Source organism: Triturus cristatus, chromosome 11, assembly GCF_964204655.1.
Source record: "Triturus cristatus chromosome 11, aTriCri1.1, whole genome shotgun sequence".
Classification (NCBI taxonomy): domain Eukaryota; kingdom Metazoa; phylum Chordata; class Amphibia; order Caudata; family Salamandridae; genus Triturus; species Triturus cristatus.
Window position 1 is genome coordinate 582,471,217 of NC_140594.1, and position 16,937 is coordinate 582,488,153.

The 16,937-nt window shown below is 47.0% G+C and overlaps 1 protein-coding gene across 1 annotated transcript in view; it reads right to left on the reverse strand.

Annotated features, from left to right (window-relative positions):
- Positions 1 to 771: 771 nt before the first annotated feature.
- The window catches only part of FHIP2B (FHF complex subunit HOOK interacting protein 2B), a 133,646-nt gene continuing 117,480 nt past the window's right edge, over positions 772 to 16,937 (reverse strand). The window contains exon 17 of the mRNA XM_085633830.1: positions 772 to 6,354. Coding sequence (XP_085489956.1) covers positions 5,928 to 6,354 — 427 coding nt within the window. The 3' untranslated portion in view covers positions 772 to 5,927. The remainder of the gene's footprint in view (positions 6,355 to 16,937) is intronic.

Below are 16,937 nucleotides of genomic sequence, written 5' to 3' on the forward strand. Positions count from 1 at the left end.
CTTCTAACCGCAGATTCCTCATGTTTTGAATAGACCCCAAAGCAGTACCTCCCAGGTGGAGGTCTGTGAACTGGCTCAAACCATAAAGTCCTACAGAACCGAGTGAGCAAAGTGCCCTTCTTGCTGGCTGTGGCTATGCAGACAGTAGTGCTTCATGAATGTGTTGAGCGACACCCACGTAGCAGCCTGGCAAATCTCCACAACAGGTAATCTGCATACCAATGCAGTGGTAGCAGCCTTGGCTCTGGTGGCACGAGGCTGCAAACATTCCGGGTGCTACTTCTTGGCCAGTGCATAGCAGATATTAATGCAGATCACAATCCACCCAGAGATGGTCCTCCTCTGCACTGCCCTGCCTTTCTTTCCCCCAGTGAAACCAACAATGAGTTGATAGTCCACACAATTTTCCCTGGTATAGTGTATGTGAAAACTAGGATTCAACCTGTGGTGGGGTGAGGTAGAGAAGAACACTGACAGAGTGATGTTTTGCCTGATGTAAAACATGGTCATCACTTTTGGGAGGAAGGAGGCCCACATTCTCAGGATCAGTTTGTCTGGGTAAAACATGGTGTAGTACAGGCTGACAGAGAGGGCTTGTTGCTCGCTCACCCGCCTCAGGACGTTAGTCTTCACCTCCATTGTGGGCAACCATTGGTCAAGGTCCTCAGCAGCCTACTGCATAACCATTGCGAAACCTGGTGGAGAAACTAATCGAGTGTCTGTTGAGGTGTTCAGGACAGTGGAATCCTGCAGATCTCTTTCTCAGTTATCTTTGGTATATGGTTGGGCAACTTTGTCCCTTGGATCATAGGGGTCATGATCAGAATCCATCCTGAATGAAGCATGAAGTGTGTGGGCCCTTCCATGAGTCAAGGGCAGTGTATAGGAGTCTAACTGGACACCCAAAGGCAGCAGCCAGTTGGATCAAGGTGATGACTCAGTTGAGGTTAAAGCAGGGTTGACTCTGAGTCGGGGAGCATTTCATCATCTGGCGTCAATGCTTTGTGATCCAGCTGGGGATGTGGCATCAGGATCGAAGTTGGCATTGAAGCCAGAATGGAGCACATAGTTGGTCCAAAGGGTCTACCTGGCACTGACGCAAGACCCTCTGGCGGAGTCCCAGATAGAGGCCGCTGTGGTTCCTTGGGAACCAGAGGTGCACGAGAGGGAGCTGGTAACTAGCCAAATAGGTGCAGCACAGTTTCACTAAAGTCTTGAATTTGCTACATCGCAGATGGACCTGATAATTCAGCTTGGCATGGAACAAGGGTCAGTATACCTTGTAAAGTGGATTGCTTTCGGAAGCGAGACCATGAACGTTGACTCCCTCCTACCTTCACTGGAGTTCAAGAGTGGTGGAAAGGGTCTGAAACCTGCTTGAACTTCTTATGTTTATTTTTCAACTTACCTGAATACTTCAATGTGTGACAAAGATTGGCCATGGAAATGACTTTGGAACAGGACTAGGTCCCTGCCCTTCCCTTCAACATCGGCTAGTCATGGCATGGAGTTTTTCTGTGCTTGATGAAATAGAATTTGGCTTGCTTTCCTGGGTGGCCCTGGGCTTCATCAAGATGCAGTCGGTGCAGGTCGTAATCCGACCCAAGCACCACAGGCAAACCTGACGTGGATCTCTCAAAGACGTTTGTTTGTGACAGTCCCTACAAAGTATAACATCTTAGTTTTAGGCATGGCATTTTCCAAACCACTCTGTTTTTTAGAAAGAATAATTGTAAATTAAAAACTATCTCAAAGAAAATTTGGTAGCTCTAGATCCACGTTTGGTGGCGCAGAAAGAAAGAAACTGATGTCAGTTCACATGGGTGGTTGATGCTTAAACACGACTCCACACGTCAATTCTGGAGTGGAACTACATCACCTACATGTGCACAGGGGTACTGCTGAAGAGTTTTCAGATCTTGTCTCACGCTTGGGTAATATTCAAAAGGTGAGAAATCTGTAGTCAGAAGTATCTCTCAGAAAGGAGGGCCATCATCTTGCCTGCCAGAGGATGCGTTTTGTTCGACCAGATTGTGTGCAATTTCTTGCAAAAATTATTTTACAGAATATCATTACTGAGAATACTTTACATCTAAACTGATTTATGGACTTTTTAATGATAAAAGGTAGTTACCTTTTCACAGAAATCAAACAGAATGCCTTTTTTCTAAACTGCTTTTTGCAAGCTTATTTGTTAAGATGTAAATGCCATTAATCTTGAAAAATTGTTCTATCCGTTGAGTTTTCTGTGTGGTTTACACAGATCCTTTATACCTTTCCCCTTGTTTATCAGAATATATATTATTTTTATTTTATTATATTATATATGCACATATGCAGAGTGTAATATGCTATTTATTACGTTTGTTGAGTGGGGAGAGGCCATAAATTACCAGAGGCCAAGCCGCAAATGGGTCATGATGCCCCTTCCCTCCTCCAATGAAGCGAATAAATAGCATTTATTTGAGTTTTATATAGCTCTGGCTAGACCCGGAGGTATCAGAGCGATTTACATGAGGAACGGTGAGTTACAAGTTACATCTGTTACAAGTTACATCTGTTACAAGAGCATAGATAAAACATAGGACAGAAAGGCAATGTTACGGTAGTTCGTAGGTGGGAGGGGGAGGAAAGGAGATATGAACAGGGAGACCGGCTGGGTAGGTGACGGCAGAGAGGGTGAACCAGGGCCGATCTCCTCTATAGCTGTTGAGGCAGCTTCACCGGGCATCAGCCAAAGTGCTCGGACTCCGCTGTCAGGATGGTGATCAGGGTTTATCTAAAGATTGTCAAGTTCAAATGGGGAGTAGGAGAGATGAGAGCCGCAGTCAGATCAGAACCTAGGTGTGGGTGGGGGTAAATGTTTTGATGTTATCAAGGCGCAGTCCAATCGGGGGCTCGACGTCCGGTGGTGGTAGCAGCCAGAGAACTGGTGAAAGCTGCGGGCAGAAGGGAGTTAAAAAGGCGACGGCACCATCTTAAGGTCAGGCGCTGTCCAGGCCCGTCCTTAAAGATGATACCTAGGTCACAAAATGCCACCAGAATAGAGCGCCATCACAAGGGGTTATCAACTGGAGAGCCCCTACTGCTAGGTTTGGGAGTGCCCCGAAATCTCAGGAGCCCTCCGCGGTGGTGATCAGGGATGGCCCTAGCCGCCATCTTGAAGTCAGGCACTGCCCAGAGAGGGCTTCTTGGTGAGAAAATCAGCCTCAAACAAAGTTCCCAGGCCAGATCACTAAGTTAGGCGGGACTCTCTATGCAGCCCCCGTTGCTCTGATACAGAGGAGCTCCGGAGCCACGCGCACCTCCCGAAACTGCCATATTATATACTCTGCACCTCTGCATATTTGGTTTTATGCCATGACATTTGTTACATGCAATCTGTGTGGCAGTAAACATTGTTTTTCTAATGTCAATGTTGTTGTAGGGTGGTAACAAACTCGAATCGGACGTTTGCACTGTAGTAATAAATTACATAAATATAAGTGTAGGGACTCCCCATTTTTATGGAATATATATCGAATATTTATGTAATTGCAGAGAGCGAGAGAGAGGGTTTTCATAAAAAATAGATTTCTTTTTCATTAGAAAACCATTACTAATAAACCCTGCATTTTTAGAAATTGTAGTAAAATCACATATACTTCGCATTTTTTAAAACAAATTCGTCCCTAACTGGGATTTAATTTGGGGTACACTACTGTTTCCGATAGTAAAAAAATATTTGGTTGCACGTTTGTGGTACTTTCTAATTTCTAGTTGCAACAAAATTATACTTTTTAATTATTCCTGCTTTTTTCAATATCAATGTAATCGTGTTTTAAATTTCTTGTCGGCTAGGGTTATTAGAGCATTTTTTTATATTAAAGCGCGGTTAGCAGCGTCTGGTATCCTCCTCATGTAGATACAAATAACATTGCTCTAGATGTGCTGGTCAGGCTCGCTGGAGAAATGAGAGGATGAAACAGGTAAAGTTTTGCACAATCCTTGCTCTATCAGCCACTAAAGCACAATGCTGCCCTTGGACCGGAGACTGTGAAGACCTTTCTCTTATATCCCTGAGGAGGATCTAGATTATTTTGAAGTAAATAGCTGTCTTGACCTTTTGCAGCACCATTCTGGAATCCGGCTAACGAAAGACTGTCTTTCTGGAGACTTCAATACACCGTGGGTCTTTCCCCCTAGTGCTTTTGGTGTTTTCCCTTACGAAAAAGTCTGTTTTTTTCCAGAGATTCAATGCAGAAATCACTTCCTGCATTGCAAATGCATATTTTACATGACAGAATAGTAAATTAACAGTTTATGGAAACTACTGGTAGAGTCCCCAGTGGTATGTAGAGGTACCATTTATGGGGAGTAGCCAGTCTGTCATAGACAGAGCCAAGAGTAGTGGTTTGCCTGAGGTCACAAAGTGAGCGAGAGAGAGGGGTAAAACTGAGGTTCAAGGGGAGCATCATTGGCCAAATGATTTGCAAGGTCCACAAGAGATTCAGGATGAGTTGCAAGGAAACATTTTATGCCTAATGTCACACGGAGTCCATACCAGAGTCAGGGACACACAGGGAGAACAGTGGATCACCCAGGGAGGCTGACAAAGAGTCACATACAGACTAAAGAGCAAGGAGAACCCCAACAGACTTGTGGTTGCAAAGAGAATCCATAGCAGATTAATACAGGGAGGGGAGGTGTGAGTCACCTAAGGTCACACACACACAGAGCGCAGCAGTGATGAATCAAAAGGAAGGCCTGTGATCTGCCTGAGATCACAGAGCTCGTAGAAGCGTTAGCCGTCACATACTGAATCGGAAGTTAGCGCTTAATTTGGATTCCACAAAAAGAACATGGCAGTGACTTGTCAGAGACTGTAGAGAATGAATCTAGTGGGAGGTGCAAGAAGCTTTATACTTCAAACCCTCCCAGGTGTCTCAAAGCAGTCACTGCACGAGAACCTGCCTCGCACCCTCCAATATCCATTACAAAGATCCGAATTTGCCAAGTTGGCAAGGCCATCGCCTATCCAGAGCACGGCTCCGCGCAGCTGTAAACCCTCTGCCCACAGAGGGATAGCTAATACCCACTGTTTTAAACAAGTGAACAAATATTTTAGCCCGCGGGTCTGGAGTACCATGTTCCTGTCTTTCTTTATGAATGAACCTGCTACATAATCTGACCAAATATATTTCTCCTGTGTCCCTCACTTATGTATCATCAATGGTGGATGGAGAGAAAGTCAATTGAGAACCGTGTGCTCATGTGGGTATTGGCTTTCCCCTTCTCTCCCTCTTTACACTGCCAGTCTTTGGGACAAATAACCCCACCATCACCTCTACAGTACATTTCCCATTCCCATTAAAAATCAAAACATAAATTAAAACACACCAAAATTTCAAAGTCGAGCAATGACTCTCAAAACTTCAGCACAGTTCAAGAGTGGAGTGTTCACCCTGGAGGGGGATCAAAAGCTCTGGTCGTGGGATTGAACTTATTGTCAGAACCCTCTACTGCAAACAGTTGGTAGGCACCTTGCGTTAGATGCCCTCAGGATGTTGAAAGGCCAGTCCAAAACCCCTTACCAGCTTCCTCTAGATGTTGAGAGACTTGCGCAGAAACACCCTTTATCACAGACCTTATAGATGTTGGAAGGATGTGGAAACTGTCTTCTGTTGCCACTGGCTCTCGGGCTTTTGGGGTACCCGGGGAACCAATGCCATTTGTCTATAGTCTTAAAAGTGTTCAGGTGCTGAAGGATGAGGGCGCTTTGTTTTTTATTGTCAAGAAATCACCTGAATAAATTTGAGAACCTGTAGCAGCCGAACCCATTTTAGGAAGGTCCTAGGGTATCACTTTGCCACAAGTTGTGACAGCATCACCTATCTCTCCGTTCCAGGGGGAGTGCAATGATCTGGGCAATGGTGCATGCAGTCAGTTCAAGTGTTCTCCCTGTGCTCTGTGTCTGGGACATCCGTCCGAGCCTGTGCATTGGGATTATCTGTTGTCTTCTTTGTGTCCCTCCTAGCACAAGAGCTTTTAGACTCCTTGGCCCGTGTCCTAGGACTACCCTTCTTGGATCCTGTAAGGGACTTGTCATCTCTGACACCTTCACAGTGTGCACCTTCTCTTCTTCCTTTGCAGGGTGTGCCGTCCCTGGCTTCTGCGTGGAGCTGTCCCTTTCTGACTCCCATTTGCGATGTGTCTCCATCCGTGACGCTAGACTGGTCTTCTCTGGCCTCAGCCCTGCACGCTTCTGGATAGCCCATTTCCTCAGGAGGAAATTTCACAAAAGCCACAGCTGCCAGCTCCTTGCAGAATTCCTCGAGCACCACCACCCCCTTCAGCAGGATCATGTGGTCGGTCCTAGAAGAGAATAGTAGGAAGATAAAATCACAAAGGCATTTTAAACAAAAAACAGATTCAGATTTTCTACAGGAATATAAAGGCTTGCACTAGTATGAGTGTAGGCATCCCAACAAACTAGGGTAGTTTCAATAACAGCAAGTAACACATCCCCAGATATAACTGCTGCCAGCTACAGTCAAAGGATTGCCCAAAAGATTCCACTCTGGTGGTAAACCAATGGTAGATCTTGTACTTAACATGAGCTACAGTTGTGGCATCATCAATTATCATGCCTGGTATAAATGTTCACAAACAACAAAAATATTCACGGGTCTAAAACTTTGCCTGGCTTAGTAGAACGCGACCATGAGAAGAATGACCAGAACATGTGTCTGGGCATTCCCGCAACTCAGAAGTTGTCCTAGATTGTGAGGACAATAACACTGGCTTAAAGAAGAAATCTACATTTAATCCTCTGACACACCTAGCCCCAGCACAGGTCCAAACCTTTGAAAAAGCTGTGAGAGAGGATGTTGAAGCACTACTTCTGACAGAGAATAAGTCCTTTTGTAATCTTCCAAAGAATGAACAACAAGCACTCAAAGTTCATGGCTGATGACCGAGTTGTTATTAAATCGGCAGACAAAGGCGGTTCTATCGTCATACTGGACACCGAGGTATATCGAACAGAATGTCTTCAGCAACTCGGGGATAGAAGGTCATACCGTCCTTTAAAGCCAGATCCTACGGAGAAATTAAAGACCTCGATTGCCACGATGGTTGAAGAAGCTAGCAATGAGGGCTGGATCACCAACAATGAAGCAGCCTTTTTACAAACGGATCATCCCATAATGCCGCATATCTATGTACATCCTAAAGTACATAAACCCCAGCGACCACCACTCGGACGGCCTATTTCAGGTTTAGGCTCGATTCTAGAGTCTCTGTCCACATTTGTGGATTTGTTTCTTAGGCCGTTGGTTAAAGAGATGCCGACCTACCTCCAAGACACTAAGGACGTTTTACGTCTTCTACCTGAGGTTGATTGATCCACACACAGACTTTTTGGTGTCATTCGATGTGGAATCTCTTTATACTTCCATCCCACAGGATGAGACACTTGATGCCATCCATAGTCTCTTAGACAGGAAGAATTTGGAATCCAGAACACAGGTACAATTCATCATGTCTTGTGCACAATTGGCGATGAAAGAAAAATTCTTTCGCTTTGAAGATACCATCTATTTACAGACTTCCGGTACTAGCATGGGAAGCATTTTTGCTCCCAGTCTAGCTAATCTTTACGTCCACGGATTTGAACAGGAACATGTACTGTCAGAGATCAATCCCTTCCGTCAGTCTATTCGCTTATGGAAGCGTTATATAGACGACATTTTCATCATCTGGCGGGGGCACCATGAATCAATTTTGACGTTTCTAGCTGGTTGAATACAAGGAACGATTTTCTGAGGTTTACCGTTGAAATCAATAAAACCAAGTTGGCATTTTTAGACCTCTTGATTCTCTCCACCCCTACAGGTCTGGAAAGTGAACTATATAAGAAACCTAAGGCCACAAATTCCTTACTGAGCTATGAGATCCATCATCCTAGATCGCTCCGTGAAAATCTACCATATGGCCAGTTTCTTTGGATACGTCGCAATTGTTCCGCTAGAGATACAATTGAGAACCATGCCTTATCTCTATCCACACAATTGCGTACAAGAAAATATCCTAATAAGTTAATACGTCGCTCACTCAAGCAAGCTGCCACCAATAATAGAGAGGCCTTGCTAGACCCTCCTTTACCCAAACCACCTTTGAACCGGATCACATTTGTGAATACCTTCAGTTTCCTGTCTAACAAGATTCACAAGAGTGTTCGTAAACATTGGCATATATTGAATGTTGGGAAGGAACAGATTCCACCACCACTTTTTTCATTTAAAAGAAGCACAAATTTACGTGATCAACTTGTACACACAAGACCAAAAGTCAAACCCGCCCAAAGAGAAGGCATCCTGTGGAACTTGCCTGCTGTTCAGGGACACTTTCCTTGTGGTACTTGTGCTGCTTGTCCCCAGACACAACCATCCAAATCTATCGATATAGGGACCAACAGACCGTGGATACAGAACAAATTCACTAGCTGTAATAGTGAAAGACTTATCTATCTAATCACATGCCCGTGCAATTACCAATATGTGGGCATGACTACTCGAAAGATTAAAATCAGGGTCTCAGAACATAAAAGCACCATCAAGTGTAAGAAGCAGACTACGAAACTAACAAGACACTTCTTGGAGGCAAATCACAAACCAGATGACTTTAGATGGACAATCCTTGAACAACCATTTATACCACCACATATCACTGACATCTCCAAATATCTGTTCCTCAGAGAACAGAAGTGGGTGTTCAAGTTGCAGAGTGATAAAAGAGTTTTAAACAATGATATACCTTGGGTCTCCTTGTAATACAGTTATATCAATCTGCTGTAATAATGAACCAGCCATAGGACGATCTCACATTAGTCACTATATGTGCCTCATATGATATACGTTATTCTCCAGATGTAAATATCATTTACATCATAAAATTCACGTATTTTGATTTTAAGAAATCTCGGGTATTAACTTTATAATGGGGTACCCACATGCAATGTGATTCTAGTCATCGTGGGTAGTAGATCACGTCATCTGTGTTTATTATATCTATTGAGGACTGCATCTCCCAGCATGCACGATCAGTGGGGCATCACTCGTCCTGGGTCCGCGCAACTGTTCACGCTGCATTAACGCTTTAGATTTTGCAGATCTTGATCTGTATTAGCCTTTGTGCATTATAAAGAAAGGTCTTTTTACAAAGATGACTTCCACTAGACGTATTACCGCGATGAAACGTGACATGATCACGTGATGAATGTCAATGCGGAAGTATGACGACTCCTCCTTAAAACGAATGCGAAATCCTCGTCACCACCTTCCCTTCGGCTCTTTACAAGCTCGGGGTACCGACGGATAGGTAAGTGAGACCAGGTTTACATACGCTTTGTTAAATATATCGCTGAGCGCGCTTTCATACCGCACTTTTAATGTCTCAACACGTTAGCCTCGACTAACGTCTATATTGACGCTGTGCCATTCCTAAATCTGTTAGACACAGTGCTCGATGTGGTTTTCTTGATATGGTGGTTGTCATTATGCCCTCATTGATAAATGCTAAGGGAGAAGAGTGTTGGGAGGTATCGTCCGTTTCGCTTTACATGGCCAATAGAAGCGGAATGCTGTTGCAGAATCTTAAAAATTAATTTTTTCGTAAGATTAGGCACACGACCGCTGAGAGATCCGGGTGACTTAACATCCACAGATTTGAATAGGTTGTAGTACTATATGACAGTGGCAACTCACAACCTTTGACTACACTAGCTCTATTTACAACGTTGCCCCTTAATAGACATAATTGTTTCTTGAGACACTGTTGTTTATACAGGGCAAAGAGCGAATGAGTTTTTAAACCTGGTTGAGTACCTAGTAGTGCGATGCAGTTTTTTCATTAATCGATGTGACATTACGAATTTTTAAACTTAGGAGTTTAAAAGTACAGTACTTTAAGCATCCTTGTGCTCTTTGTATTTTCCACAGAACGGGGCCTCATTATCCTGAGCCGTTGCCAGGTGAGGTGAAGTGTCTTCCAACACAGTATACAGGTAAGGCGTACTTGCAATCACAGTAACTAGATGATAATTGATAGATCACTAGTATTTGACTTGATGCTCAATTAAAAATTGGATGGTTTAGTAGATACATGACAGGTCTTTTCCTCTTTGTGTTTGTTGTTACAGGTACTTACAGTATCCTTGATACAGATGAAGATTTGGAAAACCTACTAATACAGGTTACATGGTTGTAATTGTTCCAACCGTGTTATTATTTATTATTTTTCATCTGTTATTGTTTGGGCACGTTTTTCGCAGTAGCAATTCACTTAGTGTTTGGTCCTGAAGAAAGCAGTGGATTCATCTAGTCCGTAAGGCTGAAACATGTAGACCTTCTTTCTTTTTGACACGGACAGTTATTATGTTAAAACTGTCGTTGCACTGCTTTTAACCTGGGCATTAGGAGATACCCAATAAAACTTTCCTCTCCTTGTGTTCATTTTAATTATCACTCTCTTACTCACATGCACCGCGTCCATCACTCCCTAAATAACACCTGTTCACATCTAGTGGATCCATTGTGAGTGCGCTGTTGCGCATTTATAATTAGCTTGAAAACATCCGTGAGCTCCCCTTCATAGTTGAAGGGTTGTAGCCCTTGGCGTCACTAGTATAGTGCTTGGAGGAGACCCAGATGATGAAGCATGTCACCTCGGTGAGTGATGGGAATCGTCCTTTTAATAGGAATGCCCAGACACATGTTCTGGTCATTCTTCACATGGTCACGTTCTACTAAGCCAGGCAAAGTGTTAGACCCGTGGATATTTTTGTTGTTTGTATTCATTTGATTTGGGGAATATATCCACGTTTGGGCTTAAAAAGTTCCCTAGGACCCCTTCTTCCCTGTTTGTATTATTGGTATAAATGTTCCCCACTTTCCTTAAACACAGGGGGGCATATATACAAGGAAATAGCGGAGCGCAGCGATGCAGCAAAGTTCGCAGCGCCGCACTTCACCATTTCCAAAATGCAAGGATGCGCCATTTTACAACAATACGGTGCATCTCTGTGTTTTCCTTAGCGCTGGCACTAAAAGAAGCTGCCTAGCGCCAGCACAGAGACCTTTGCGCACTCTGCAGCACACACAGAAGTAGCAAATCGTCATTATTTAACAATTGTTTATGTGCAGGAAGAGACACCTTCCTGCACATAAACAATCATTAATGGCGTTTTGCTCTTTCTATGTGTGCTGCAGAATGCATAGAAAAAGCAAAAACGAGGAGAAATAAAAGTATTTCTCCCTGTTGCGCCATTCTAACAGGTGCTATTGCATGGCATTAGTTTTTGGCGTGCCTCACATTTACAGATCATTGTAAATCTGGGGTAGCATCAAAAAGCAATGGATGTTGCGGTGGAACGCCCACAGCAACACCCATTGCACGCTCCTTTAACGCAGATACCCGGTGAAAGGGTACCATATTTAGAAAGCGGCGTTAAGCCACAAAAAGCGACTTACCGCCACTTTGTAAATATGGTGCAAGGCATTGCACCACCGGAACATTGGTAAATGTGACGTTCCGGTGACACAATCCCCTTGTAAATATGCCCTTAGGTGTGACACTCCAGCCAAAAGTTTCCTACCTCAGACATGTACCTTTCCTTTTGACTTTATGCCAGCTATTAGCCAGCACTGGCAAAGCCAATAGGTCTGTCTGGTGTTGGCTGCCAGCCTTTTTGCCTTTGTCAATGCTTGTTTTGTTTTGTCATGGGTTTTTCAAAACTTTATTGTTGGGGAAGTCTAAAAATCACTGGGTAAAAGCAAAAATATTTTAAGGGAACTGAAGAGAATTACTCAATTTGCAGATATTCTCTTTGTGAAAGAGTAGAATCACTCACAGCGAAATCGGTCAATGGCTGAAGTGGGCTGAACCACAACCCCATTGGTTATGCTGAACTGGGCGGAAGAAAAATGTGAATGATGCAATAACAGATCAATGGGTAAAGAAAGCTGGATAAAAGCCCTTGTAAGTAAGTACATTATAAATATAGTTTTATTAAACTCACAAGGTCTTGGCTAATGCCAGCCATTACATCGCCCATTTGTTTCATTCGATCCAGTCGTCCCCTAACTGGCATAGGAGATCTGGTGAAGAAGGGGAGTGAATGTTATGTTCCGTCCCTTGCCTCCCTCCCAGCCGAGCCTTGGACTGGGGCACCTGTTACCAGCACATTTGTCTATTTTGGTGTTGGGTGTTGTACAGACATGTCTCCTTTCTACTTCTTCAGCACACTATGCACCCAAACAAATAAGGAATGTTTTGGAGTACTCTATGTTAAAATGACTATTGCAATTGCTCTTTATTTTAATAAGGATAGCATTGATACCTATAGTATATGTGCCACTAATTGTTTATTATATGTGCAGTCACTTTGTAAATGTCTGAGCTTTGGTAATCAAATTGTTTTTTGCCCTGTATGTTTCCCACTTTTTATTTTTCCGTTTTATTCAACATTTAATAAAGCCTTGTATTATTTCATTTTATGTTCGTTGCCATAGAAATTATTTGACTTCTATGTGTATTGTTGTAAAATATTCTGTTGGTAGGGACCGCTTGTTTCTCTATAAGCATGGATTGACATCAGCAAAAGAAGCATATTCTGAACCAGTGAATGCACCCCTACAGAGGGCGTGATATTCATCTTTAGCAAGTTCTAATGCAAAAACTGGAGAATGATGGGGGGCGCTAGAGGGCGCGCAAGCAGAATGGCCGCACTTCTGTGAGGCTCCTGCCGCCTGGAGCAGAAATCCTCCATTTATCCTATCAGCTGGCCGCCTTCCCGACGGAAAAGTACGCGATACTGCTGCGGGTACTTGCCTGAGGCTCCGGTGCAAGTTTGGGAGATGTGTGACCTTCCGTGACGGAGTTGGAGGCAGCGAGGTTGCACCGTGCCTTGGGCGGCCTGAGGGGAAGCGCGCGGTCGGACCTCGGAGCTGCACGAGACCGGGGCTCACCACGAGGCAGGTAGGCCCTGCAAAGAGATTTGCCGCGGCAGGACCCCCTGGGCCTCGAGGACCATATTCTGCCGGCGGGAGGAGTGCGCTATGTGAGCACGAGCGGCGAACGTATGGCGGCCGTTGCAGGTACGGTTCGCCTAGGTTCCGGGGAGCTGTGAGGTGCTGGTGAGAGCGGACCCCCCCCCCCTCGACTTTGATCTGTGAACACGTTGGTGCTGGCCTGCGGGGGTGGAGTGCTTGGCGAGTGCTGGATGGACGGCCCCCCCCACTTTTGGAGAGTCGATTGCCGTGCCTGCTGGACTGCGGGGCGGGTTTCCTGGCGTGTGCTGAGTAGCAGGCCCCCCCCACTTCTGGAGAATTAATCGCTTTGCCTGACTGCGGGACCGGTGCGCACTGTGGTGCTGGGCCCCCCCCCGGACCTGGGGCCTTGTCCAGGCTTCGTGGACGATCGGGGGCTGCGGCGGACTATCACGCATCTGGCGGCGAACCTGGCTGGGGCACAGGGGTTTAGACCGGACAGTCTTGGCCCTGCTGGCTGGTGACAGAGGAGCCCGGTGTCATCCTTGGGCTCGCCTTCTCCCTTTCCGGCCATGCCTGCTGCCGTCGGGCCCCATTGAGACCGTTCCCCGGCCCTGGTTCTCGCCGCCGTATCTGGGCTCTGGTGACTAGTGGACCTGGAGCAGGAGGCGCACCAGTCCTGCGAGATTGGGGGTGACCTGTGGACTGTCCCCACTTCCTCCTTGGCGGCGCCTTTCTAGCAGCGGGCCCAGGATGGGCAAACAGGACAGCAGGCAGCCGAAGCTCACATTTGAAGCCCCAGCGGCTAAAAAGGGGCTGCGCAGCACGCAGGATGCGGAGGGCTCGAGCAGCCCGCCGGCGGCGGCCACGGGCCTGGGCACTCCGGCGCCCAAACTTCAGCAGATGATGCAGGAGATGAGGCAAGGATTTGCCACCGTAGTTGATAAAGTGGATCGCATTTCCTCTCGCATGGATGCCTTTGCACAAAAGATGGATGTGCATGAGGAGCGCCTCACGGAGGCTGAAAGGCGGATCTCCGATGCTGACGATCTCGCTGCCTCGCATACCTCCCAACTCTCGAGAATGGACAATGTCCTTCGAGTTATCGCTGCCAAGAATGAGGAGTTGGAAGCTCGCAGCCGGCGCAATAACATCCGCGTAGTAGGGGTGCCGGAGTCTACCAACACTGGCCGCATGGAGGACTATGTGGAAAAGATTCTCTTGACCTCCATGGGGCCGGAGGCGTTTTCCAAGCAATTCATTGTCGAGAGGGCTCACCGTTCCCTTGGGCCGTGACCCAGGCCCGGGGCTCCACCGCGGCCCATCATCGCTCGGCTATTGAATTACAGAGATCGGGACGCTGCGCTGAGGGCTGCGCATCAGAACCAACAACTCTCTTGTGACGGGGTCAGCTTTACTGTCTACCCGGATTTCACACCTGTCGTTCAGGAGCAGAGGCGTAAATTCATTGAGGTAAAGAAAAAACTTTGTGCTCTTCAAATCGACTACGCGCTGCTATACCCAGCGAAGCTGCGAATTACACACCAAGCTAAGCAACATTTTTTCACGAACCCGCAACAAGTGGAGGACTTTTTGAAAACTCTGAAGAGTGCACGGGCTGAACGACGACTAGAGGAGCGTACTGAACATGATGATGACCAGTAACTTTTTGCCTATCGCTTTCTTGTGCTTGCGACTGCTCCTGGGGGCAGCGTGTCTGGTGCTTGACCGGATGTCCACCACATATGCCCGCTTGCATGACTGCAATGATGCTGCTCAAGACTGTCCTAGCCGGGAGTTTGGCGACGGCTAGTACTATACTCCAGGCACCACCCTCCCTAGTTCCCCTAACGGTGTTGGGGCGCTGGGTGTAGAGGGTGGCTGTATGTGGCCCCTAGATGACCCCTGTAGGGTGTACCCCAATGAACAAATGGACTAAGTTGCTCCTGTTGAGCTGTTGGGTGGTAATTCGGGGAGGGGGGCGGGTTGAGGTTTCTGGCACGTTGGGGCTGCTTCAGTGGGTTGGGGGGGGGACTGGAGGTTTTCTGCTTGATTTGATACCTTGCATTTTAGAGCATTACACTGATGCCCTGTTTTCCTTACTGTCTTGGATTGGTAACTTCGCATCGCCTGTCAGGCCTGTACTGGCGAATGATGAACATTGCACAGTGGGGATGGATGTGGGGACGAGCGGGGAGATCTTCCGGGGTGTTTCTGTTGTATTATTGTTGTGTGCAGCTGATGTCATATGGATGCTGTTTGCAGAGTTGACGGGGAGTGATCTCATGGGACTGCGTGGCGGCCCGTGCGAGCGACATATAAAACACGCTGGTGCTGTCTGTGTGATAGAAGTTGGGCAGGCGGCATGCGCGCCTCTACGATGGCACATGATTGCGGACTCTTTGCTTGAGGGCCACATTTCATTTATTTCCCGGCCTGCCAATGGGTGACTCTGACTTGAACATACTCACGTGGAACGTTAGAGGTCTGGGGGACCCGAGGAAACGCAGGAAGATCCTCGCCTATTTAGATCGACACGCCATACACATAGCGTTTTTACAAGAGACCCACTTTAGGGCACAAGCTGCGCAGCCCTTTGCCCGCAGATGGGCTAAATACACTGCTTTCTCATCCTATTCTTCATACTCCCGTGGGGTTGCCATACTGGTGAAAAAGGGGACCCCCTTTGTCATGGCGGGCACTAAGAACGACTCCCAAGGCAGGTACTGTTTGGTATGGGGTAGGCTGGGGCATATGGCCGTTACTCTTGCCTGCTGTTACGGCCCTAACGTGGTTGACCCGCAGTTCTTTGCAGACCTAGGCGCAGACATAATAGGCGCAGGCCCACAGCACCTCATCTGGGGGGGAGACTTCAACACCACACTTAATCCTCAGATAGACAGGTCCCACCCGGCTCCGCATCACTACACTAGTTCCCGTGAGGCACTCTTGGAGCTACTTGGGGAGCATGGTCTGATTGATGTCTGGAGGCACCTCCATCCGACTGGGCGGGAGGGCACTCACGTCACGGCGCAGGTGAGGACTTGGGCGCGGCTGGACTATGTCTTCGTTGCCCCATGCTTCCATGCGGCGCTGGCCCGGGCAAGCCACCTCCCCCGTACCTTTTCGGATCATTCCCCGGTTCGAGTCACCCTGAGAGCTTCGGATCTTGGCCCCCCGGTGTCAGCCTGGCGCCTGCAGCCTATGATGCTGTTGGATGCCGTGTTTCAGGAGGAGCTGCGTGAGGAATGCCTAGATTTCTTCCGTCGGAACAAGGACTCAGTGAAAGATGTTGCAACCATCTGGGATGCCTTTAAGGTGACCCTACGTGGTGTGTGCATTGCAAAGGAGTCGGGGGTCCTGCGGAGCATACTTGCGCGACTACGCCTCCTGGAAACCGATCTTAAGGCGCTTGAAACGTCGCTGGCTGATAAGCCTGACGATGCCACATTAGCGCGTATTCGTGACAAAGTCACCGAGTATACTGCCGAAGCTGCTAGGGAGGCGAAATTCAGGGGCAAGTATTGGATCTCCCGTCGGTATGGCGAGGGCGAGAGGCCGGGTAAGGCCCTGGCTGCAACGATGAGGCTGATGCGACCTACCAACTGCATTGTGGAACTCATTGGTGAGGATGGTGCTCTGTACAGAGATACCGCGCAAATTCTCAATGCTTTTGTCACGCACTATCAGGGACTGTATACTTCGGCCAGGGAGGGCGAGCTTTGCTTGCATGAATACCTAGAGGATGTGTCTCTCGGTTGGCTAAGTGATGCGCAGAGAGAATTCCTGGGCACCCCTTTCCAATTGGATGAGGTAAGGGAGGCCATAATGCACATGCGGTCTGGCAAGGCCGCCGGGTTGGACGGGATACCTATTGAATTTTACAAGACCTACATTGATTTCATGGCG